At 36.7% G+C, this 27,164-nt stretch overlaps 1 protein-coding gene across 1 annotated transcript in view; it reads right to left on the bottom strand.

Annotated features, from left to right (window-relative positions):
- Positions 1–27,164, bottom strand: part of GPATCH2 (G-patch domain containing 2) — a 130,172-nt gene that overhangs the window by 84,809 nt on the left and 18,199 nt on the right. Inside the window, exons 4-5 of the mRNA XM_063328430.1 lie at positions 21,479–21,661; positions 20,325–20,404 (exon numbers count right to left, since the gene is read on the bottom strand). Of these exons, the coding sequence (XP_063184500.1) occupies positions 20,325–20,404; positions 21,479–21,661 (263 nt within the window). The remainder of the gene's footprint in view (positions 1–20,324; positions 20,405–21,478; positions 21,662–27,164) is intronic.

Here is a 27,164-nt window from a genome sequence, read left to right as displayed (position 1 = left end):
ATAATAAAATAAAAAGGTGTTTTAAGAATCACTTCTAAACTCCACTGGAATGTGCAAACAACAAAATATACTATTATAGTTATCAAGTTATAGTATTTCAGATTGCTGTAACTGCCCAGTAAGCTGACCTGGTATCCTTTAAAATGACAGTGGATGTGGCAACGTCATAGAAGGCCACCAAATTTGTCAGGAATGATTTGCCTTTGGTGAAGCTATGTTGGCTGTCGCCAATCACCTCATTTTCCATGTGCTTTAGCAGAGATTCCAGGAGGATCTGCTCCATGATCTTGCCAGATCAGATTTCATAATGCTCCTAAGCTGCTACGGCAGTGAGTTCAGCATTGATGCATTGCTAAGCAAGGTCTGTTGTTGCTTTTCAGTCTCTGCTGTTACTTACACGTTGCCATTAAGGAGTGGTAAGCATTACACTTACTGTGATAGATTTATTGAAATTACTACCAAAACCGGTACAAACAGTGCTGGTAATGAAGGAAATTATGATTATAAAGAATACTGATAAAAAGACTGAAAGAGAAAATGCTATCAAGTGTTTCTGGGAAATGAGTCCAGGAAACATTATATATGACAATACAGTAGGTGGCCCTCTCTCTGTTTACCCTTATAGACCTGCCTCTGCAGTGATACGAAGTGGTAGTCCAATGCAGGACTAATGAAAAAGAGAAGGGGGTTCCAGTTTATTTTTTGTCTTAAAAAAGACAATTAAGCAAGCCATTTTTTAGCTCTTATTTGGACAACACAGATTCTTATCAACTATATGAAGCTTAATGGTCTGGGATCATGTAAAGTACGCCTCCGTGCAATGCCTTACCTGATAAGAAATAGAGCATGATGGAGGCTGCTGTGAGCGAGCTGGTACTTTATGCAGTGGCTCCCCAAACACTTGCCTCTGCTAACATGCTTATGTCCACCGAGTCCTAAGGAGCTGCAGATTTTTCTGTGGTTTCTGGAATTCACACACCTAAACCGGGTAGAGAGAGGCCTAACCGGCCAAGTCAAAAAATTCAGAGAGAATGCCAGGGATAGGAAGAAAGCACAGCACTGTGCTGGAAACAGAGGCAGCATTGACACCACTGACTCCTAGAAATGAAAGCCTCAAGTACTAAGATTTGACAAGGCTGTTCTTCATTGTTTTACAAGATAAATATTTCATGATTTTATTTGTTTTTAGTAAATCTAAATAATACTTATTAAATAAAATACTTAAGCACAGAGAAACACTTTGCATTTGTTTTTGGCAACATGGGCTATCACGTGAATAACATACCAGCAAGGACAGCCTTGTCTTTTACCATACTCCCACTTTAAAATTCCTTTATTTGATAAATATGCATCTTTCTGCTACATGCTCTACATCAAAGATCTTCCCTTGTTCTTCTTAAAGCCCATGCACTATAAACCCTATTCTGCGTCACCGATTTTAAATTTCATCTATAAAAGTCATTTTACATATACTACAAATAACAATACATGCCTCAGTTTGAATATTAAAGCTGTAATTCAATTTCAAGGTTCTTCTGACAGTATTTCAGGACCACTCTTTTTCCAGGTGTTACTTGAATCCTTTTCAGTAAATTCACAAACTACCACAAGTCAATAGCTCAAAAGCAGATATATTCCATCAAGAACTTCATGAGGGGTTATTGCTACCCATTCAGAGAGTACTGAGAAGTTGGTCCTATAGTATAATAGTAGAAATTAACAAAAAATAGTTACACAATTCCACATTCATAATCCATATCCTACACATATTATTTACAACTTGCTATCTATTTTCTTCTTGCATTCCTATCAAATGGAAAGGAGGGTATTATCAGCTATTAGAGAGATATGAAAGCCATAGACATGTAAAACCAGATTTGCAGAGCATAAACTTCACCCAACTGTCTATTCCTTTGATTTTCTTAGCTTTAATTGCTCAGATATACCTAATTAATAGACAATATGAGGCGTGGACTGGATGAAATAGATGAAACTTAGCCTCTACAAATCTGATTACAGTCTCAATAGAGACGTACTCTTCCTTCTGTAAAGCGTGAGATTGTATTAACATAGTCACCGCTTGGAAATTATCTAACATACAATCACATGAGGCACAGTTTTTACTAAAACTAGTTTTCTACACTGAAGAGAAGTCATAGCTTTTTGAAAAGCTAAACATTAAACTTGGAAATCCTCCTTACTAGGAAGCAAACTAGTACCATAGAAGTGATTTGCATTGCTTTCTTAAAGTATGATCATATTAGTAAGCTATGTGCATTACATATAGGATAACACCTATAACACCTGGTATTATCCAGGCACATAAGAGGTTTTGTACCAGTTATGTATTCAGTTTTCCATTCTAATTTTAACTTCTCCAAGGCATTTTATTGAAAGAAATAGTTTGTGTAAGTAACCTCAGCAACCGACAAATGAAAAAACCCCACCCACTTTTGAACACAACTCCATCCCCCCTCTCTATTTTCTCAAGCTTCTCTTTGTACTGCTGTAAGCATCTTCATATACAAAACCAAACCAAGGCTACCTACCCTGTATTGAGCCCAGCTAGCAGGATTTGGGCAGCTGGAGGAGGGGGCTGCAGGGGTGATCTGTGTAGGAGGTGGTGAGGGAGTGCTCTGTGCCAGTCACAGTTGGTGATGGACAAACCAGACCCATTGTGCACCAAAATGAAATCAGAGGTGGTTTTGGTTGTTGCTAAGTGGTTACAGCCTTTTCTGCTCCCCACACTGCCACACCAGCAAGTAGGCTTGGGGGTGCACAAGAAGCTTGGAGGGGACACAGCCAAAACAGCTGACCCCAACTGACCAAGGGGATATTCCATCCCATGTGACATCATCGCCATCATATAAAGCTGGGGAAGGAGGAGGAAGGGGAGGATATATGGAGTTGTGGTGTTTTATAGAATCACAGAATCATAGAATGGTTCAGGTTGGAAGGGACCTTAAAGATCTAGTTCCAACCCCCCTGACATGGGCAGGGACACCTCCCACTAGACCAGGCTGCTCAAAGCCCCATCCAGCCTCGCCTTGAACACCTTCAGGGATGGGGCAGCCACAGCTTCCCTGGGCAATCTGTTCCAGTGCCTCACCACCCTCACAGGAAAGAAGTTCTTCCTAATACCTAATCTAAATCTACCCCCTTTCAGTTTAAAACCACTGTCCCTCCTCCTATCATTACACTCCCTGATAAAGAGGCCCTCCCCATCCTTCCTGTAAGGCCCCCTTTCGGTACTGGAAGGCTGCTAGAAGGTCTCCCTGGAGCCTTCTCTTCTCCAGGCTGAACAACCCCAGCTCTCTCAGCCTGTCCTCATAGGAGAGGTGCTCCAGCCCTCGCATCATCTTCATGGCCCTCCTCTGGACTCACTCCAAGAGGTCCATGTGCTTCTTGTGCTGAGGACTCCAGAGCTGGGCACAGTACTCCAAGTGGGGTCTCACCAGAGCAGAGTAGGGGGGTAGAATCACCTGCTTTCCTGGAGATGGCTGAACACCTGCCTGCCCGTGGGAAGTAGTGAATGAATTTCTTGTTTTGCTTTGCTTGTGTGCGCTACTTTTGCTTTACCTATTAAACTGTCTTTATCTCAACCCATGAGTTTTTCCTCACTTTTACTCTTCCGATTCTCTCCCCCCTCCCAACTGCTGGCTGGGGTTAAACTACAGCACTGGCCCAGAGCTTTATTCCTGTAAAGACAGCTTACTATTATATTGTTTGTTCCATAAAAGTCATTGTTCTACTCATGCTTTCAGAATTTTTTAGCTTTTTTTTTTTTTGAGAAAAAGGAGACCTGCATAATTATCTGCAACTTTTGACCTCCTAGCACTCCCTTGCTAGCTTTTAAGCCCATTAGCAAGTTTCAGCTGGCTCTAAAAGGAGAGCTGTCTTAAAAATAAGTTTGCATTTGTGACACCTAATGGGCAGAGTCATCCAAACCAGTGTCCTCACTCCAGGGAGACATCAGCACAAACTCAGCCAGCTCACACGTGGAGCCTGGAACAATTCATATCATACACTGCCCCTTTTCAGTCAGGAGTTAGGAGGATTGTATGCACATATATGAAAAGGGAACTGTGGGTATCATTGGGAACAAAGAAAAGACTGAAGTCAGAAAAACCCCAAAAGGTAGAGGGGAGCCAAGGTTACTGTATCTAAAGGAATTTTTAAAGTGGCAGCAGAAAGAAATCCTTAAGACACTAGAGTGCCTTGTGATTGTCAGAATTTTATTTGCGAACTGCATTTTATAAATCATTAACTTGCAAATAGGCATTTAAACCTTCAACCTGTTGAAAATGGATGTTCAGAGTCTGCTATGTGAAATCTAACACAGTAAACACATGCACTTCAGTTTCTAAAAGTCCTAGAAGCAGCACCCATTTTTCCAGCCTACAAAACCAAGTCAGTGCTTCCCAATGTAAAAAAAAAAAAACAAAAAACAAAACATATGGAATTCAGGGACATCCAGAGCCAGGAGAGGACACCAATTCAATACCTGTCCAGAACACCACTTGTCAACAGAAAGACAGAAAGGTCACAAGCAAAGGACAGCTATAATTCATAGTTCTCAGGTCAACTTGCTTCACTTGGAAGAGGCAAAACAATTAAAACAAAGCACAAGACAAAACACTTGGACAATCTCAAAGGGGTTCTCCCCAGTCTCAACCTTCCATAACACACCATTCTGCTACATATAACCAAGACTCATGGTAATGCCGGCCAAAACAAAACCGCTTATCTAACCTCATTTGTTTGACAGCTTTCAAATCAGCTATTGCCACACACTAGGTGGGACCCTGCCAAACTCTTAGAAGATCCTTGACCATGTGTAATTGGCACTGAAAAAGTGAATGAAGGTTCTAGTTCTGGATTATCACTTCTGTGAGAGAAGGTTTAAAGTGCTTGGGATTTGTCAGCCTTCCCCAAATTGTTCTTCAGAGACAAGTTCTTAAGTATATAGGTGCTGCTGCTCAAACAACAATAAGCAATACTATTTTTGTCAGGCCACACAACATCTAGATGATACTACACAACATTGGGCATGCAGATCCAAAGGAGTGATCTATACAAAGCACACAGCCACCTAAGCTTTAAGAAGAATGAGGTACAAACCTATACAAGAACCACCAGCTTCCTCAGAACATTCAGAGTCAGAAGACGTGCACTAAGGAAAGTACATAAAGCTTCAAAAAGTCTGCTTAGAGACTTTGTGCCAGGCATTTTGCCAAAGGATAGATCATTAATGGTTTCAATGATCTCCCCTTGGAGAGGGGGCTGCCAAGACAAATCCTCTTAGTTATACTAGAAAGGTTAAGTGAGTTCAAAAAGTCCCACCTCTCCCCAGCTGTGGGCACTTCACCAGTTTGATAATTCTGATAAAGAAGGAAATGAATGCTTTAGGTGTTTACATTTAATTAGTCTGATGCCAGCAGAGTTTCTAATAACTGGTATTATACTTGGGTTTGTGTCTGCTTTGATTAGCTCTCTTAACAGCCGACCAGCTCTGTCACCCTACTGGAATAATCTATTTTGCACAAGTCAAGGCCATTTGAGACTTCTGGGCTATGTGTACGCTGACAGCACGGCTGGCCACTTTCAGCTCCCCTAGCAAGACAGTAAAATAAAGGGGACACCAGATGTACCTGAATCTCCAGGAGGTTTTCTGTCTCCCTTTAGGTTAAGGCAGACAAGAGAGCCTGTTTATTCTCTTCTGAAGGTGTAATAATAGTTGCGCCTGTGTAACACACTTTGAAAGCCACAGACAGCATAGTGGACAATACCTCAAGGATATTATTTACCTTCCAAATCAAAGTGTCTAAACATTCACCTGTTCCCTAAACATTTCTATGCACAGGAGGAAAGAATTAATCTCCTTTCAAGAATAATACTCCTACAATTGATCTTCATGGCAGCAGAGGCATAACTGAAAATTGAATGCTGTCATTGTAACATTTAGTATCCTTTCAAAATAGTTAGCCACAACGAGTACTGAGAATTATTGATTCAAACACAGTGCAGTGTTCTCATTTCATTTATTTTGAGATTAAGTTTCTTTGCCTTACTAATTTAATGGAAGAACTGTAGAAGAAACATCCAAAAGAAATCCCGAATTTTTTAACATAAAAACTCACAGAACATTGACTGAAAGATCACCATTTCCTCTCAAAGAGCCAGTAACAAACAATACATCAATAGTCTGCAATAATCTTGGATAATTTTGCTAGCATTTTAGTGAAAGCTCTCTTTGAAATTAAAATATTTGCTACTCCCATCATCACTACATGGTAAACTAGAAGGCTACAGATATAATGGATACAATCTAACACAATATAGCGCCTTCATATCTATTAACCTAGCATTAAAAGAACACTAAAAGATTAAGGACCTACTTCTCCAAGGTGCCACAATCATCACCACAACTAAAAGCAGGTTGCCATATTGAAGCTTTCCATGTTCATGAGGGATTTCAGGTCTGCTACTCTCTAAGACTGTCCAACAGCTCTGACCGTACCACCCACAGTAGTAATTCCCCTGAAACCAGCAAAGCATGTATAAATCTCCCTCCACAGGATTAAAAAAAAAAGCAAACTATTCCCCCCGACCAAAACCTTGAAAAGACACACAAGGAGACTGCTGTTTAGAAAGCACCTTTCCCCATCCCGTAACATCTAAAAGAGAAGACTATAATGGAACTTCTGGACAACCACTGGAGTTTGCTACTAATGGGTTATAGTGACTCTGCTTTTGTTTTGTCATTTTGTATTCCTTTACTGTACACACATATCAACTTTTTGTGTAGAAATCGTGCTCACTATGGACAGCCTTCTGATTTTGAAGCAAACGCACTGAAAAGATGAGATTTCTCTTGCATGCAGCATACGCGCTTTCTGAAATAAATAAAGATTCATGGCAAACAGTAAAGTCTGAGAAAGGATAGTATAATGAATTATTGAGAAAATTATGTTTTGAAGCTAGAAAGATTTTACACAAAGTTAAAGTGATCAAGTTTTCCTAATGTGACAATTGTTACTTCCCCGAGTACATTTACAGCCTCGCGTCAGTTTATTCCATTAAACACTCATTATACCAACTAGGCTTACTGATGCTTTGCTGGCTTCTCTCCTCTTAGGCACTTCCAAGCACAGAAGAATGTAGCAAAAATAGAGTTACTCTTTCTACAGATCATGCATCCTCAGGCTATTGGTTGCAAATACTCCTTTCAAAGGTAATTTCTTTCTGGATCTTGCCAATTATTAGTACTAATTAGGTGATCTCCACTGCCCCACGGCAGTGACAAATACATATCTAAAGCAATTAAAACAGACAACATATTTATAACAATTTGCTAAAGGACAAAAACATACACAATGCCTCCGTTAGGCAGAGTAAGCTACCATAGAATTAGAGGAAGAACCTTTCTCATGTAGGCTGTAGTCCTACAGAGGACATACCTCAGAACAAGAGTCCTAAGGGGACTCTAGACAGATTCGTATAATTGCTGGAAACTGAGTTTTGTTGCAAGTGATTTTGATCATTTTTGTAACACACACTATTATAAGTACCATTGAGTAGTATTGTTTTTGACATTTTAAAGAGGGAATCTTTACCCAACTTATTCTTGTAGAATTTCCTAAATACATGCATTATAACATATGTACCCCTTAAGAAGTACTCTGAGTATTAGACCTGTATTTGGATGCAATTAGAGTAAGGCTTAACAAACGTGTAACAGAATCATACTTCCATATAAAAATCAGAAATTAACTTTGAGAGACATGAACATATTGACACTATTTTTAGATGAGCAGGTAAGACCTGTAATTAAAGCCTGATCTTTGCCTAAGAAAACATCTGTTTTCTTCACTGTGTAATTAGTAAAATTAATGAATTCCAATCCATCCACACAAATGATTTTTTTAACTCTGAAATCAATCACCAAGATGCTTTTAGCTACACAAGTTTACTAATAAGTGATACTGTAGATCAAGTTCAAATTATGAATGTAATTTTCCTCAGTCATGTTTGAAACATTTTCTAAGCCTCTCTCCTCTATTCTGCCTACATTGACATTTATAATATAAATAAAACAGATTTGTGCATTAAGAGATTTTATATGGCTATGTACTACACCAAGCTTCTCATATATAACTCTTGTCAGAAAACTGACTAAAAGATAACACTGTTTACCTGGAAATATGATTATAGATAGATTTTTAAAAAATTAAAACTGTCCCTCTCTGACACATTTTATTGTATACAGAGCAGGAAACTGCTGCGCAGTGAACAATTTCACAAAGCAGATTAGCAAATCAATCTAGAAAAAGTGATGAAAAATTTCTTTTAAAATATTTTCTTCTTTAAAAAGTTTTACTTTTAAGAATGTGAAATAGCAGATGAACACACTTGAAGAGGTTAGCATCGGATAATTACAGACACAACAAACAATTGGAAGCGTACAGTATGCTTTAGTGATCTCCATTGTCTTGCTGCTATAAAGGGACAACAAAAGGAGGCTTTGGTCACACCCTACATGGTCACAGCTGGATTCTAATTCAAAAGGGCTATTCTGACTGTCTGTACTAAAAATCTTTGGCCAAAACCTGTGTATCTGTTCGTTTGCTATAATTGTTTCAATCTTCCTCTTTGAATCAGGAAGATGTGCAGGAGAAAACCAGCTAACAATCTCATACCTACTTGTTTTATGAATCTGGCCCTCAGTGAAGAAGTTGCCGTGAAAAGTCTTTTAATCACCTTCTGATCAGAATTTACTGGATTGTATCTAAGTTCAAGGGTATTAAAATGTGCAAAGGAGACTATGAAAAAATGGCTAGGTTATAGATTTTAACTTCTTAACTAGAAAATTGACTCAAAATAGATTTTCTAATTTACAATGAATCAAAAGAAAAAACATTAGACCATAGCAAAAGTGGCACAAATGTATCAAAAAGCAAATGAATAAACATTTGAAAAGATTTATTATTAGAAATTGTAATAAATTTTGGAAAGATGAATCGATTTTAGTTAAAAGGTATAACTGACAATTTATTGGGCGGGAAGATGCATTATTTTCCAATTGTTATCCACCTACAGTAAAACTGATTTGTGTCCTATTGTATTTTATGGAAAAGGAGAGAGCAACTTTCAGTGATTTAGATTAAATGTATTAATCATAACCAGGCACTGTGAACTATATATCTACTATTAAAGAAGATTTTTGACATTTAATTCTGTAGCAATATTTTGGCTCTGTACTACTCTTCCTAAATCCAATTCCTGCTACAGTTGGCAGATTTCTCCCTTTTAATTTTATGGGGCTTAAAGTAGCATTTAACCACCCATGCGGTAAATAATGCAGGATTAGAAATATTTAGTGTTTTGTTTCCCTTTGAAGAGAACTAATCCATCAAGCCCCAAATATTTTTGAAACATTTTCCACATTCTAGTAATATTTAATGTAAGAATCAGTAAAACATCCTATGTAAATGTTTCCTGAAACAAACAAACAAACAAAATCACATTAAACCCTAAAGAAAATATGTATATACATCACTGATATAGGGGAATTAATTTTATAAAGATACCAGCTTGTGTACAAAGAAAGCTTTAATAAATCCTTCAGAGCTTTTATATACAATATATGATGTGACTATTACATAGTTTATTCTCAATAATCTGACAAAATATAGTTAAATGTTCTGTTCTCTGAAGAGGGGATAACAATATATTTTAAAATACTTATGCCCAACTTAACACTGAAATGCTAGTTTTATTTATGCAAAGACCCCCCCCCTCATTTTTATGCAGTCATTTCCTATATTTTGCTTAAGTGCTATATTTTACGCATGGGAAAGTTGTCTTATCATAACTTCTAACAGGCAGTGTTCTTAAAGTTATGCTAGGTACTACAAATTGCCTTAGACCTACACCAATGATTAGATTCCAGATTTTTAAAACACACAAAAGAGAGAAAGCAATACGGCAACAGTATCTCAATTGCCATATGCATTTCAAAACACGATGTAACATAAAACAGAAAAAAGGTTTCTTTTTCTCCAGTTTGAACTATATTCTAATAGAGAATAAAAATGCAATCTACTATAAACCTACTGTATCTATCTGTTTAGTTCTTTGTAAAATAAGTCTTTTAGAACCAAGCAATCCAACAGGAAGGGGTCACAGAGAAGGGGAAATGGGGCACATTTCATCTAATCGCTTAAAAGTTAATTTCACAAGTGTTCAGAAAAATATATCTATAGCAGGACAGTTGCAACAGAACTTGGCAATCAGCTAGCAGTAAGAAAATGACTGCTTAAATAAACAATTTTCAGTTCTCTGAACTAGGATAAGTTACTTGCTTGACCTTTAAAACCATAATCTACAGGACTGCTAAGTCAAGGCAGAGAAACAACAGAATAAGAGAGTTATTCTCACGCTTGTGAATGCAGGTTTTAAAATTACCTGTCAAATGAGGGACTACCTGAAGTTAACAGCGAGGAAAGGAAAAACAAGCAACAACAAAAATCAGATCATCAGAAGCATGTCAGAGTTTGCTGAATCGAATTGCAAGGGTGTCCTGGTTTCAACCGGGACAGAGATAATTTCCTTTCTAGTGATTGCTGTGAAAGGAATGTCACCAGTGCGTATTGGTTTAATTGTTGCTAAGCATTGTTTATGCTTTTCAAGGACTCTTTTCAGCTTCCCATAGAAGCTGAGGAGGAGTACGGACAGAACAACCAAATGGCCAATGGAATATTCCCTACCATAGACTTCATGCTGGGTATATAAATGGAGGTTGGCTGGGGCGGGGGCAGGAATCCACTAACACTGCTCAGGATAGTGACAATTCACAGGGTGAGTCACAGCAAGTGACTTGTGTCATTATTGTTATTGTTATTTTCCTTTTCTATTATTGTTCTATTAAATTGTCTTTATCTCAAACTACAAGGGCTTGGGTTTTTTCCCCCCCATTTCCCCTCCTTTTCTCCCTGCCCTTCTGTGGGAAGGAGGACAACTGTGCCAGCGGCTGCAGAGTCCTACCAGCTGGCTGGGGCTAAACCACGACAAAGAGCCTGAGTGGAACAGATTTTGAAGTTATCACAACTGTTGGACTGAAAGGGTTCACTTGATCAGTCAATGGTTTGTGCTTCACTTGGAAAAGAACCTAAAAAAGCAGCTATTTCCTAAATGAAGGGACAGTAATCAAAAGGCAAGGACCAACAGTCTCTTGAACCACTCCAGTTGAAAGTGCTGATGTCAACAAACCTTTTCTTGTTGTCCTCTTTATTCCAATATACAATATGTAATGCAGTAATTAGACAAATGGTTTAAAGTAGACACAAACTAGAAAGATCACTATGCTTTTGAAAAAAGCATACCAACCCTATACACGGGGATTTCCACAACATCAAGAGACCACTAAACAGAAGAAACTTCGAATTTTTCTGTGACTCACCTCGCAGCACTATTAACTTACTGATTACCTTTAGGAAATGACCTTTCCATTCTATGATTGCTTATTACCATTTATTTAAAGTTAGCATTGCAGACTCTGGTATTGGATAAACATGTCTGAGAAAGTATTCACTTCTGGAACTCATTCAATTTGAAAATCTCTCAGAAACACACTAAACAAGACTACAGTTCTGTAAAAATAAAAAGTGTCTCCTCTGCATTCAGTTACATGTTTACTTGCTGTAAAACCATGTGATAACTACAAGAAAAGGCAGTCCCTGAGAAGTTCCGAGTACTTTCTTCTCTCCTGAAAACTATGCTCTCAATATGCGTTTTTGATTTTCTTATTTCAAGAAAAAAAATGCTAACAAAAATGTCATTTTCCAGCTAAGTCACGGGTATGTAAGGCTACAACAACTGCAGTTTGCTCTACTTCTTCATGGTTATTTTTAACAGGTTCTAGAATGTTGTCTTTACATCTGACTAACTAAAGTCACAGCAATCAAACAGAATGGCAGAGAAGTACCTCTTCATTCCCATATTATATCTCACATTGCAAAAGCAGCAGAATAATTTTCTTGGGCAATTCAATTTCAACACAATGCATCATGTGTGTTTGCTACTTTATTTTCTGTGCTGTATTTTGAAGTTATTTGATATATGAATCTCCATGACAAATTGCTGGAGAGGACACTAAAGAACCAGTTTAATGCACTATTTTTACAGCTGACTCTTACTCTGCGTACAAGCCATATGAACTCAGACTGTATATATAGAAAGAAAACCCAACGTTTCAAGTTGAAGTTTGTATTTTTGCTTTTGTTATAAATCAAGAAAATTCAAACATTTTAATTCCTCATCTTTGCCTTATTTGAAAGATAAGCTGCTAAATGACTTTTCAGACAAGAATTTTTTAAAATATGTATTACACAAAGTAAAGCTAGAACAGCTTTACTGTTTGTTCTAGCAAACAAATGACTACATCTGAGTATAAACTGTGTCTCAGAACAAATCTAGAAGGTCGCTATTAATAGGCTTAATCTAGATGCCTAGAGAAAGGCAGAGATCTAAAGTGCCACTGTTTTCCCAATGGATGGCCACCATATGAAATGCAACTGAAAAAACAGATGGACTGCTTTCAAGTTATTCTGTCCATCAGTAGCCCTCGTTCTCCCACACCACGTATTCTAGGCAAAAAGACAGTTTCCTTTGGAGTGGAAAGTCTACCATGTGAACGAGTTATTATGGTTTGAATTAGCAAGAAACTTTCAACAGTTTAGGAGCTGTATCTGATGTTGTCTTTGCTTTCAGTTAAAAAAACGCTGAATAATGCGTTAGCTGAAATCACTGTCCCAATTTACTTGACATTTATGATGTCACTACAGCATAAATGAGATGCTGCCCATCAGCTAAGCCACAGTATCTGTGTGTGTGTTCCTTGCCCATTACACATGATTTTCTGTCTATTCTCAGCATTACATGATCAACTCCTCCAAGAAGCTCAATACAAGGAAATACAACTCCTAACTTGACTCTGGATAAAAGATGCTGCTGTTTTACCATTAATTCTTCAAAATGCTGCTATTGAGGCATTAAGAAGTTTCTGGAAGAAACGCAATTGAGTGAAATTTTTGCAGAAAAGATACTAAACCCAGTTATATTTAAAGTAAAATTATTTCCATTAGAATTGCACTAAAACATAAAAGATTAAAGAACCAATATGGACTTAGGAAGTCAAAACAAGCAAATTCCAAGTGTCTGCAGAGGACACGTTTCATGCAGCCAGACACCAGAGTGTGGGATTTTTTCATGATAAGCAGCAGAAAACAAGAAGAATAATTATGCTGCCTTGTATTTTGAAGTCAGAGGTTTTTTAAAACTATTATTGTCTGTGAGTAGTGCTGTAGAACTGTATTAGAAGTGTTTTCAAAACAGACACTGCCTGAAGAATAAAAGGGATATCATTATGCTCCTTACCCTGGTTTAAAAGTAAACTTAAGTGAAAATGCAAATGACTATCATTTGAGCAGTTGGGTTAAGGTGAATTACAAGGAACGCTGCTCAGACTAACAGTTCATAGCCCTTGTCACCACGAATAAACCACACGATGCATTTAAAAAATAAGGAGCATGTTTGGCATTTCTGAGACTAATGCTGGAGGCAACTATTTCGCTGAAGTGGGATGCTGGTTTTGACACTATACTTGAAGTGAAAGCCCAAGAAAAGAGACTAAGTCACCACATTCACTTTAGCTAGACAAAAGTTAATCTTTGATATTGTAAAGGTATGCTTTGATTACCACAGCAGGTGAAATACCAAGAAAAACCATTGCAAGCTCTGTTGCTCAAACAGAGTATCTGTTTCAGTGCTTATACCTAGGCAACATCTTCATTTTGTCAATACAGTACAATTGTTACCTCTACAAGCTATTAATCACCTGATGCATTTAAACTATTTTTTTTTTCTTGATAGGCATACATTCTGTAAGAATGAACCTAAGACACAATTCAAGACTATACACTCTAATTTACAAGATAGGTGCTATAGAAGAAAAGAATAAGAGAATCACATGCTTACCTTCACCAGTTAGTCCCCTTACAACTACTACAAACCAGATGAGTATTTCTCTAGCTATTTTAATTATGGCAGAAGGGTTTTTACACTGAGGTAACAGAACTAATAACGAACCTGACCAAACTTATATTTGTTGAAATCCAAACATTAGGTATTTGAGTTACCTGTAACTCCTTTTTGGCTAATGAACTGCAGCTTCGAATGAGACAAAAATGCTGTGGTACTATTTGTGCTTGTTTACTGGTTTGATGACACCAAGTTGATCATAGATATTCATTAGACAATTACAAGTGACACACACACCCCCAAAAAAAAAGGTCACTGTTGGTTAAAACAAACACAGGTTGTAAGGCAGACTTTATTAAACCTTTCAGGTCTCATAAAGGATAGGTAGAATTCAAAATATTTTGCAACAATGACAACTACACTGACAAAGCCGACCTACTAATTCTAATGCTCTGCCTTAAGTATGGGTACTACCATTGGTACTACCAGTGATGGGAACCGCTTTGAAAAATGCTGACTTACTATGAAAGATGGTACAGGTATAATTATGATTCTTTTGATGTAGTATGCTAAGCTATCACTAAGCAGCTTTTACTCTTCCATCAGGTGCTTCCGTGGAACAAATTATATTAAGCTTGCATCAGTATAAGTAAAAGCTTTAGCAAAAGTGCACTTGAAAATTAATTTGTGGAAAAAAGACCCTCTTCACTATGCAAAATACGTAGTAGGTGTAAGAACAGTAAGCGGTTCCCAAAAAAATGTTAGATACATGAACAGAGGTAATGTCATCCGCAATACTTACATCCCCTTTTTGAAACCCACATTCTTTATAATGGAGTTTTGAAATCTGATAGAAGCTTTTTTTTTTTGTCCCTTTTGTTTTCTCATAAAATAAAGCCATTTCAACATGACTAAGTTCTGAAGTGTAGAAGAGTGCCATTTCATTAATTCCTTGGGAAAATTGTAGCATGTTTGCCAATAGTGACTGAACACTGGAAGAATCAAAGGTAGGGCCTAAACTGCCATCACAGCAGCACCTCCTCTGCTAACAACCTGAATTTTTCTATCTGGAAAAAAAAAAAAAAAAAAAAAAAAAAGGCCTATCCTATCATTGGGAAGCACATGAGTGCAGGAAACCACCCACTCTGCTCAAGGAAGTTTCTCCCTCCGTTGTAAAACTAAGGTACCGAGTTAGCTAAAGTGGGGATTAAAAGAGCATGACTAATTCACTACATTTTGCATAAGCAGATATAAATTCATGACGATCACAAACAAGGAAAAAATTTAAAAAAGAAAAAGGAAAAGCACAGCAAGCAATGTTTTAAATACCTGAAAATATATTTGATAACAGGAAATCTTAATAAAATGCCCACTACGAAAACCCAAAGCCCCTAACCTTACAACCACTTAAAGGAAAAATCACTCATGGTTTTAGCAGCGTAAGGTTTCAAAATGTCATCCTCAGACACAGAGGCCTAACGTTCCTGATCTTGAATGAGAGAAAGTCTGGAATCCAACAAGAGTTTAGTTTTCTTATCAGACATCGTCTAATACCACTGATATTTCCACAGAGTTTGACCTAGAGACTAATAACAAGAGTCATTAACTAAAGAAAATAATTGAAAACTCACAGATAAATTATTTCATGCACCTCAGTGAAACTGAATTGTGTTTTATCCAACTGTATGTCACACATCCAGAGTAAAACAATTCTCCACAACACCAAATTAACTTTAAACTTGAGAAGTAGGATTTTTCCAAAAGTTGAAGGGCATCTATAAAGACGCTTCTGACCAATACTGTAAAAACAATGCCCAACTTACTCTTTAAGGAAACATTCCATAGATCTGTAACAAGGTTTCTTGTCCAATACCCTTTTCACTCAATTTCCAAAATGTTGAGAACAATAAAAAAAAATCCCTGAAAACACCTGGGTGTTTCTTCAGTTAGAAAGTACTTAGACACAGAAATGTTTAATTTGATTTTACATTTTGAAAGCAGTTAACACAAAGCATAAATGCCCAATACATCTTTTCTCTTCACATCAATAGAGGAGTAGTTATCTGACAACAATTTTTTGAAAGAAGCTCTTTTATCTTGGAACTTTTGAAGAAGACACAGAATTTGACAGAACTCCCCAGACTACTTCAGATAACAGGTCTCTGAAATGTAGCTTTCATTCTCTACATACTTTTTGAATAATTAGAACTATGTATAGTCAAGCTCAATAGTACAGCTGTGCAAAAAGAAAAAAACAATGCCAGCAGTGCAAGACTTAAAATAGGCTGTCTTTAATATCATGAAATCAAAACCCATGACATAAAGGTAGTGGATGAAAAAACTGGCAGAGTTGAAAGAAAGCACCCATTTTATTCGCCATGTGTTTTGCTCTTTTTATCCCAGTGAAATCTCTTCCCAGCTTCCAGCCCAGACAGAGAATCCAGGCAGGAAGAGATGACATGTAAGAATCCTCAATTAAAACCCTACAATGTCTCTCCCTGTCTCAGGGAAGCAACTGTATCTAGAACCACACAAGGAACAGCTAAGACAGCAGCACTGATTTTTAAAACCTTCACTTATTTGTATGGAGTTGTAAACAAAAGTGAAATTTTTCAGTCATTGAGTACTAAGTTGGACAAAACATTTTGAGAGGAACAAAAAAGTAGTCATGTTCTATTTATACTAACTATAATTATTAACTCTTATTTTCTTTAATTAGGGCTTTTGTGATCTCCCCAGGAACCCACCCGAGAAAAGCATGGTGGCCTTAACCATTGAAAGTAAGGAGTTCATCTAGTATTCTACATCATAGAAATGAACCTTCACATTTCCAATGCATCTAAAATATTATATTTCTGATTTTATTCTGCTAAATACCAAAGTTTCACATGTAATTTGTTGGAAAGAACAGATAAATGACAGTACTAGAAAAATGACATAAAAGTCAATAAACACATACAGGAAAAAGACAGGACCAAAAAAGCTTTCCTTTTAAGAAATCAACGTTTCATTCGTAGAACACTACTTCTCAATTGTGAAACTTTTGCCTTACAGAGAAGAACGCAGGGGTTGGGAATAGTTGATCAGGTCACATACAGCTGCAGAATTCAACCAAGCACAATATGATTTCATGCAATATACTTTATTAAAAGAGTACATTAAATACCTGTATGGTATGATAGTACACCTATCATGGTTCTGATTATAATTACAAAGTTGCTACTAGCAACTTGACACAGGAGGGATCAAAAGCATAGTGTATTAGAAAAGCCACATGGTTTTCTATTTCTTTGCAAATAAAGTTTTTTTACAAATGATGCTGCCACAAAACAAGTAGTGAAGACATGACAAGCCAGCATTATAATTGTACGTCAAAATACATATCTGACAAATCATTTAATTATGGATTCCTTAAAAAATGTGCCTATCAAGTAAATTGGATAATCCAAAGGATGTAAGCCAGTTCTGATGAATTCTTTTTTTTCCCCAATGTTCTTGCTCAGCTTCTTCAGTTGTCATCTGCTGTATGTCAACTCATTCAACCTGCACTTTGGACAGGCAAGGATTTTCATAGTATTTACATGCTAGGTTTTTATTTCTCTTGCTTGTCCAGTGTTGCAAGATCATTAGAAAAGTTTTGACTCAAAGGCAGTACGCTTGATGACAGAAAGACCCATACCACTGCTTCCAGAAACCATGGTATAAAAATGATGTAAGCTGGCAGTTTGCTCATTATATAGCAAGTAATAATCACACTCTTAGTCTGATGTGTCTCTTAGAAGAAAACACAGAAACAGTTGGTCACTAAACACTTTTTGACAGAGGATGATGATATATCAAGGCATTATCATAGCTATTAATTCTGCCTTCCCTAAACTTACAATCTCTTCAAGGCTTCACTAGCTGCTATAATTGTGGACCTTCAACTAAACTTTCCAAAAAAGTTTAAACACACATTGCCTGTATACAAAGGTCTGACTATATTCTTATGTTCCCTAGATACAAGCTACACATCCTTAGACTGAATACAGGATATAATGCGTGCCTTTTAGGGAGTGTATCTCAGTAGGAAACCCTATGTTTTACTTTGTCTCCCTTAAAAGTCTGTGTAAAGGCAGTGATGCAGACATCAGGCTCCTTGCTGTTAAAAACGAATTAAGCCATACCACAACTCTGTTCAATGAGTTGAGTCTGCAGTGTTCTTTCCTCAGGATATTAATCTCTCTAAAAGCATTCTTGCTCTTCTTCGCTGTTACCATCTAATAGCAGTAATTACTTCTTGTTCTGTCTTATCAGATGTCACAGGTATTAAATGACTTTTTTTTGTCATTGGATTGAAGTGTCTAAAAAAGATTTTCTTTAAGAAGCAATCACTGACAGAAGAAAGCACATGAGCTCTGGCTTATAGAGCTACATTTGCAAAGACGGATGCAGCAGATGTGCCCACAAACATAAATAGTCATTAAGAAGGTCAGAAAACTGCAGCTACAGAGCCAACTGCACATCCATTCTATATATGCACTCCTGCCTAAATATAGTGGCTTAGAAGGTACGTTCACATGTCATCTTTGTTTCACAACACTATGTAAATGATATATTTAATAACTGGAGGTAACTGAATTATCAGTCTTTAGTAGATCAGCTTGCATTTTTGTTCTAAAGGGAACTATGATACCATCTTTATATATGAGATATCATGACTGGAAGACAAAATGGGCTCCTAAGGACAATCCAGAAAGCGTAGCAGAAAATAAACATTAGGATTTTTTATTATATATACGCATTCACAGTATATCTTCATCAATTGAAATTTAATCACCTTTTTACAATTTAGAGGAAAAGGCAGTTTTTAGGGTAGTTAAGCCATGTATCATCAATACCATGAAGCTAACCTATCAGTTATAATAGCTCCTATAAAATACCAGAGTGAAATTGCAATAAGCCCAGAAAATGGGCTACAAATCCCAGATATGCTCAAGCAAGCACTGAACCAAAAATAAAAATAGGTAGATAGGAAACCAAGAACTAGATAGCATTCATCTAATTCATGACCACTAACAGCAGAGATCACAGGCCAAGGTTTTAAAGCGTCTTATTCATCTCCAAATGGCAATTATTGGACAGGGACTTCAATTATAAAAACCTTCCCTCTTCAAAACGAGTTAAATTTCTAACAATTCCATTCTATTCTCCCCACATATAATAGATCTTACATTTCTCAGAAGCATCTTATTTTGTTTAGGCAAATTGAAATTTGAAAACATTTAATGTACTCAAATAATAAAGAACATTGATCTTACAGTATTTATTGTGCTGGGATATTTTTATTACACACTGACAAAGAGTCTCCCACATTCTCCTTTTCTTCCAAACACTATTCTGATAAGGAAGGAATAGACTGCACTACAATGAATACATTTTAAGATTTTAATTCAAGTCTCTCTTCTCCTCATGCCCTCCTCCAGTGAACAAACTCTTAAAAATTCATTAGAATCTTGTTTTAGAAAAAAGCTGTAGGAAAATCCAATTATTAGATTGTACAAAAATGCAAGGACAGTTGTATTTTTTTTCCTTCACTCATAAACATTGCTCCTAGAGCTGAAGGCACTAAAAACCCCAAACATCTCTCATTTGTAGTCACAGCCTTGTAACAGACTCAGTCCAAAGGAACACATGATGTCTGTGACAGGAGCGTCACTAACTTGCTTCAAATTTTTTGTATAAACCCTTTCCGCTGACCACACTGAAGTCAACCAAACAAAAGAGAATAAGGACAGATTTTGCAGACCAGACTTTTGGGAGAAAAAAACCCCCACATAATAAAATAAATCAATCAGAATTGTATCATAATCCATCCTAGAATGGTTTCAATATCGGAAAAACTTAAAATAACTTTGGTTTGATTTTCATTGTGAGAGGAGAGAAACATTTTTTTTTTTCTGTATAGACATAAGATATATATACTGAAAGTGTTAAATAATGTCCCCCTTTCCCAAACCTTTTCATTCACTCAGTTAAAAATAAGTACTGAAAACGAGTATCAGACTGTTTCTGACATTCAAGTACACACAAATATTCCATTACAACAGAATTGCAGTAGGAGGAGTCTCTCTATTAAAAGAAGTAAACACACAATATCAGGGAACAGTGGCACTGTAGTCTTACCATTCCATTACCCATCTACAACATTAGGAGACAGGCATGAGGGGAATATGTTTTTTTAAAAAAAAAAAAAACACCTCTAAGAACAGTGCACACTAGCTCACAATAATAAAAGCACCTACCAATGCATTCTGGTTTCCTGAAGCCTTTTTTATGTTTCTTGCTGGCATTCCATGAAGATGACTAAATCTACTCTGGAAACCTACAAGAAAGAAATACAAATTGATTTAAGAATATTTCTTATACCATATAACCGATACAATTCACCAATACATACCAATCTATCAATCTGACTTCAGTTAAACAACAACATCTTAATATTGTCAAACATTGTACTGATGGAAACAAAGAGCACAGAATGGGAAGAACATTTCTGTAGATATTCTTACTGCCATCCTGGTTCTACGCACAGTTGGCTGCATAAGCAGAGCATACTGAAATACAGGAGGAAAGTGATTTTTGCTTCACTTACAACTTCATTAGTAGTAGAAAATGTTAAATCTGCTGAATATACAGAGACTAAGCCCTTAGAAACAATTCCAAGCATCTAGAAAATAAGCCTCTCAAAACAATTCGATACATTCAGTGTGCAGACTAGTTTAAAAGTGATTTGACCACTGCTAACGTAAGAGATCTGTATTTGAATATGAAAGGAGATCCTTGTGGCAGAGGCAAAATTCTCTGGCAGCAAGTTGAGGTCTGACATCTTTGAACTTTAGAACAGAGTGGGTTCCTGGCTGTAAATGCAATCTAACACTGGTACAACTTACCATTGGATCCACAGTTTAAAGTATTTCAAAGGAGAAAAAGATTTGACGTTTTCTCAGTTACAATCTCAATCCTCACTCTAAAGGAACCCTTCCCACTTGTCTACAAACAATATGGCTCAACCATAAAGCAAAGCAAAACAGATGGTCACACTAGTCTTTCCAGCCTTTGAATTAATGAACTTATACAGAATTCTAAAGATTATCAACAAAATGGAATGTAAAGATATTTAAATATTTTAAATACCACTTAATAATTCTCATTGCAAACACTGAGACAACAAATAAAGGAGTAGGCTATCAAAATGAGTCACTTTCTGGCTTTTCTAATCATTGGCTTTTTAAAAATTATTTCTCTCTAATGATACCTTAAAAATGAAATAGTTCATGGAAACAAAGTGGTAACTCCAAGATCTTGTCAACATTTTACATATTTTGTATAACCCACAGATATCTCTCTACTGTACCCAAGTGATTCTACAGTTTGCATTTGCTTGATTACTACTTACCTCTTCTCCCTGAACGGGACATAAGAGGGAAAGTACCAGTTAATATACTTTCAAAGACTGGATCAGGCAATTCTCTCTCCAGTTCTGTAGAGTCTTCTTGTTCCCACCACGGAATGACCCCTGTAATTCCACATGCTCCACCAGATTCATTTTCATGAAACCAATCACTCTGCTCATCATCACCTGCGTGAGGGCAGTATCCCCCCAAAAAAGAGGGAGGAGCAGAGAACATAAAAATCAGATGTTACCATCAATAAACACTCTGACAGGACAATTATTTCTTTTGCTTTATAGCTATATAACAATTACTTGTATATAGCGGGTTTATTTGGAAAATGTTTCTCAATAGCGTGACAAGTGTTGCCATCAATGAAACTACATAAAACGTAATGTTTTAAAACCAATTTACAATAGTGAAAAACAATAATAAACTAGTTAATCCTTTGGCAATAACAGCGGGGAAATCCATTTAAGTTACTGCACTTTACATATTAACAAAAAACAAGCCTAAATCTCCTGCAGGGAATTAAAAGGTATAAAACTGTGAAACTAGTTCTTTGCAGCTGATAATGGTATATAATTAGCTTAATTTCATGATTTGTATGGCTAGTAAAAGGGGAAAACAATCACGAACAGATGTGACTAAATGAAGTTAATCTGATTAAGTTCATTTAGAAATAAGTTTTGAAAAAGTTGATTTTAAATGAAAACTGACAGTATCATGCAATTGAGAATTATACTGCATTATACCACAAAGCTGGTTATTTTTGCTGACCATAGTTATAGATTTAGTATTTAAATACCTGGATTTAAAGTCAAAAGTAAGACAAGACTGAAAATCTCATCTTAAACATAGCTCATAAATGCACTGGCAACCAAAAAGAAATTATTATGCGTGTTTTAAAACATGTTCTTTTATACAAACCAAGTAGCTTACAGAAGGATCAGAAAATATCTTCATAAGACATGGAAAGATTTCCTTATTCCGCTTCCCCCCCCCTCCCCCCCCCCCCAACGCTGATAGGGTAGGGAGAAGAGGGAAAAAAAAAACCAAACCCAAAACTCATGGGCTGAGATAAAGACAGTTTAATAGAATTGTAATGGAAGAGAAAAAATAATAATAATGGTAAAAGAATATACAAAGTGAAATGATGCAATATACTTGTTCTCAAAACCAGATGATCGACTGCCCAGCCTGTCCCAAGCAGCGATCGTGGATCCCTGTCCCCTGGCCAACCCCCATTTATATACTGAGCATGACGTCTATGGTATGGAATATTCCTTTGGCCAGCTTGTCCTGTCTATGCTCCCTCTCAGCTTCTATGGGAAACTGAAAGAGTCCTTGATTTCATATAAACATTACTTAGCAACAACCAAATCAATACACATTATCAACATTATTCTCATACTAAATCCAAAACACAGCAGCTGCTAGGAAGAAAATTAACTCTATCCCAGCTGAAACCAGGACAGTGCTGTGTATTTTAATGCTACTTCAAAGTATCAAAACCATGCCTCACTACTTCTGCATATAAATTATGTGTTTCATATTTCAATTTTTAAATAGGCAGAATTAAGCAAGACACACATGCAAGATTTATTAGACATAATTTTCAAGAACAAAAAGCATTTGTGCAAAATTTCATTGCCACTCAACCCCACAATGGGAAAATACAAATAATGAAAACCCAAGCCAAAACTTGAGGTAAAATAAAATTCAATACTCTCTCCAAATAAATTTTTGCAATGAAAAGAATACTTCAAGACCAAGCACAAGTGAAAATGACTGTAAACATTCATCAGGACAAGTACTTCAAGAACATATAGAATAATTAAGACCCCTCACTGGTCACTTGCAGGTAAAGCATGATCCTTATATCTTTAGTGATCACTACTAAAAGCAAAATTAACACAGGCTAGAGAACAGGAACTTTTAGATGGAGGAACGGGAAAAGTGAGGTGGAAAGAGTTACATAGGTCCAAATAAGATTTAAGTTTCTTTGTGTTCCTCAAGCATTTCGGATTACTCTCCATATTTATTCTAATCCTCATTTATAGCTATGACATTTCACAAAGGCATTCACCATTAATTCTATCCTCATTACGTTACAGCCAGGTATGGTTTCTTTGGAGGATGTCTAAGAGTACTGAACAGAGACAGTGGTCATGGCGGAGGGAGAATCACACCTTTTCATTAAATTGATCTGTGGTTCAGAATTAAGTTTGAACTCCTTTGTTCCATTTTTCCAAACTTCCACGCAGATAAACTTTTTCTGAATATTTTGTCATAAGACGAGAGCTCTAGAGACCGCAACTAATAAGAAATACCATCAGGAACTCAAAAGAAGTCTTGTTCCACAATTCAGCTATGAAAGTAAGCACAGAATTCTGAAATTCAATTTCACTATCAGCTCAAGAACAGAAGCCTCTTAGAGGCATGCGATGCTGTTTTAGAAGAAAGAGCCAGAATTTAAGACAGGGTTGGTGGACTGCAAGATAAGGCAAATAGTGGCTATAGAAAGAAACTAGTATCTTCACTATATCCCAACAATGGCTCTTCGTGAAAAAATACAAGATGACTTTTCCTTTTTGTGCAATAGGAATATTTGTATGTTAAGCAACCATCTGTTAATACATCTTACCTTTTATGCTATTAAACACTTCCCTAACCACTTATGTTGCTTACTGCCAAAGGCAGACTTAAGATCTGAATCTCATAGGCTCTTCCCACCTGACAGCAGAATCCAGGTATACCTGGTTTTTAGCTCCCTTATCTGTGCACTTTAAACAACCCTGAATCCTTTTACTGTTTTCAATCATATCATCACCTTGATGTGAGCATAAACCTATTACTACTATTATAATCCAGGTGAAAGCACCCACAGGCATTTTGTTTACCAGTTGCTCCACCTTGAAGGGATGTCATTTTCAAAAGGAGTCAGGGAAGACCACTGCATTTAATCTACCCACGACCTCATACATATAGGCAATATAATAGAGAGGCGTCCCTCTTGAGGAGGAGTTCGGTACGCAAATATTTGGATTTTATCCTACTTAACTTGCAGCTCTCAAAAGGCAACGCAGTATCAATAGCAAAGATGCACTTATGAGAACTAAAAATTCAGAGCAACATTTTTGACTTTAAAGTACTTCAAAAGATTCACCATGCTGTCCTTTCCTCTTAGGGATGCTGACACAGCACAAGACGACAGCAAATTATTGTATTCTTACAAGCTACAGGGAAGGTAAAACCACCTCCAGATCTCCAGAAACTCATCTCTGAGGCCATGCATTCTCCAAGCCACATATTTAAAATACAGCAAACTTGTTTGTGCGCAATGCTAATGCTTCAAGGAATTGAAAGATATCATATGATCTCAGCTTTATGTTGATCTCTACCACTGTGAACCACATGCAATATTTAGGATTTTAACTACTCAGGTCATATACGACTACTTCATGTTATTTCTGTATCACCTGCAAAGACTATTTGGGCAGAACAGTTGAAAACTTGTGATGATTATGCCTGGCATTGCATATTCCATTTTTAATATAAAATATATGGAGATAGAAAAAATATATAAAATACATGGAGAACAACACCTGGACACCTGCAGCTACTGAGATACTATACAAGGTCCAAATTAGTTTCTTGCTAGAGAAGACAAAAGGATGGAATTCTTATATACCGAATCAGTAGTGGGTCATCTTCATAAAGGACTCAGTAATGAATATGTTTAATCATAAAATAATGAACAGCTATCTTTAAAAACTTAGCCACATGACATTCCCTGACCTCCGATTTTAACTGTTTAACACTTTATTAATATAATTTTCCTTCCCACTTGCTTAAATCTTAAAGGACATTTCAAGCACTGCATGTCATGATTTAAGAGGTCCTCAGTCAAACTTTGAATTTCTCTAAGTGTACTAGTAGGTGTAGATGGACTAGGAATGCAGAATATAGTGTTTTATTTGCCATAACCACACTGCAAAATTTGTTAAAGAATATAGTTGCAATTTTTTTTTTCCCCAAAGCATCTATAATATCAACTAGTGTTTGAATAATGTTACAGTTCCGTTAACATTAACATTGTTAACATGAAAGCTTAACTTATAAAGTGCCTTTTAACTTATAAAGTGCTTTTGTAAAATGCACCTGTAAAGTGCCTTGAAACTGCAGGTGATCCTAATAACTAGGCCTATAATACAGTTGTATTATATGTTGCAAGGTAAGATTAGACATTCTATTTCAAAACACTTCTTGCAAAAGTTTTCTACATGGGGCATGACACTGCTTATTATTAAAGTTTTTAATAATTGCAAAACAGGCATTTATGAAAATGCTTCTAGGAACAAAGGAAAGTTACAAGAATTTCTGATACATAAGCTACAGTCACTGTTCAAGCACTTTGTTGTCAGGCTCTCCCACCTCCATATTCAAGGACTCAAGTGCTTGATATACGCATAGGATTTTGGTTTTTTGCTAACTGTATTAAATCTTACCCCAAAGTTGGCCAATTTACAAACCTCTGAAAAAAAATACAACCCATAAGAATTCACTTGAGGTTTGTTAATAGTTCAGCAGCTACCTTCTCTAGTGACTGTAACTGTATGGAGCATTTTCCATGATCTTTAAGCTTTTTCTGGCTAACTGTACAGGGTTCGTGAAGTTTCACAGAAGAAAAACATTTGCCACATTGGGATTGCAAAACATTGAGTACCAACTACTTCTGCCAGAAGGAGTGGAATAGAGCACAGTAAGAGAGCTGCTTTTGCCCTTTCACGTGACTTAACTTAAGCACCCGGATAACTTGGAAAAGGAAGACAAGCATGGCTAGGCTCAGAAGAGGATTTCATAGGAACAAAACAAATCAAACAAAAAAGCTATGAGACTGGAACAGATGCAGGCTGGAAAGGAAAAGGGTATAAAGGTTTTTAAAAAAAGGTTAGATGGCACACCACATATCAGAAGCTGAACACAGGACTTTCAAAGTCTCAGCAATTTTCTTTTATCATGGCAATTAAAATATATTTATCTAATAATCCACTACTACCCCCAATTACAGCTACAGCTAGTTTTCTTGAATCAAACTATAAAAGCTGAAACTCTTCTGAGAATCTGTGCACAGAAGAGCACAGTTACTACGGTGGAATTTATTTCCATTTGCTTGCTGAAACAATTTTGGAAAATAGTAAAAGTTGCAAGGTCAGGCACTCCGAAGTTCAGAACTCAATATTCAACTGTTTAAGTGACTGGCCAACTGCTCAAAGAAATTGCTGCTTTAGATCACTTTCTTTTTAGAATGTCTGCCCCATAGGATGAATATGCTTTGGGAATTAATTAGAGTTTTACAAAAGAGTATTTGTCTGTAATAAATGAGATATGGTTCTTAATCTCAGACACACAAAATGAACAAATGTTGCCCTGGAGAACAGGATAGTCTTGTCCTCTGCTACCCAAACTTCTGAATGACGGCAGGCACATCATATAAACCACATATTTCACCAGGCAGCATTAATCAATCTCTGGTTCTCCACTTGAATTAGCGGAAACCTGAAGTCAGAAAGTGCAGAAAATTTGAACTACAAATGAGGTAAAGATGCTGATGTCCTGAACATATATCCTGGAGGAAGGACACTGGGAAGACAGGAATCAGAGTCTAGCTTTCAAAAACAGACAAAA

This window comes from Chroicocephalus ridibundus, chromosome 3 (assembly GCF_963924245.1).
Source record: "Chroicocephalus ridibundus chromosome 3, bChrRid1.1, whole genome shotgun sequence".
Taxonomy (NCBI): domain Eukaryota; kingdom Metazoa; phylum Chordata; class Aves; order Charadriiformes; family Laridae; genus Chroicocephalus; species Chroicocephalus ridibundus.
This window is presented reverse-complemented; position numbering and strand designations above follow the sequence as displayed.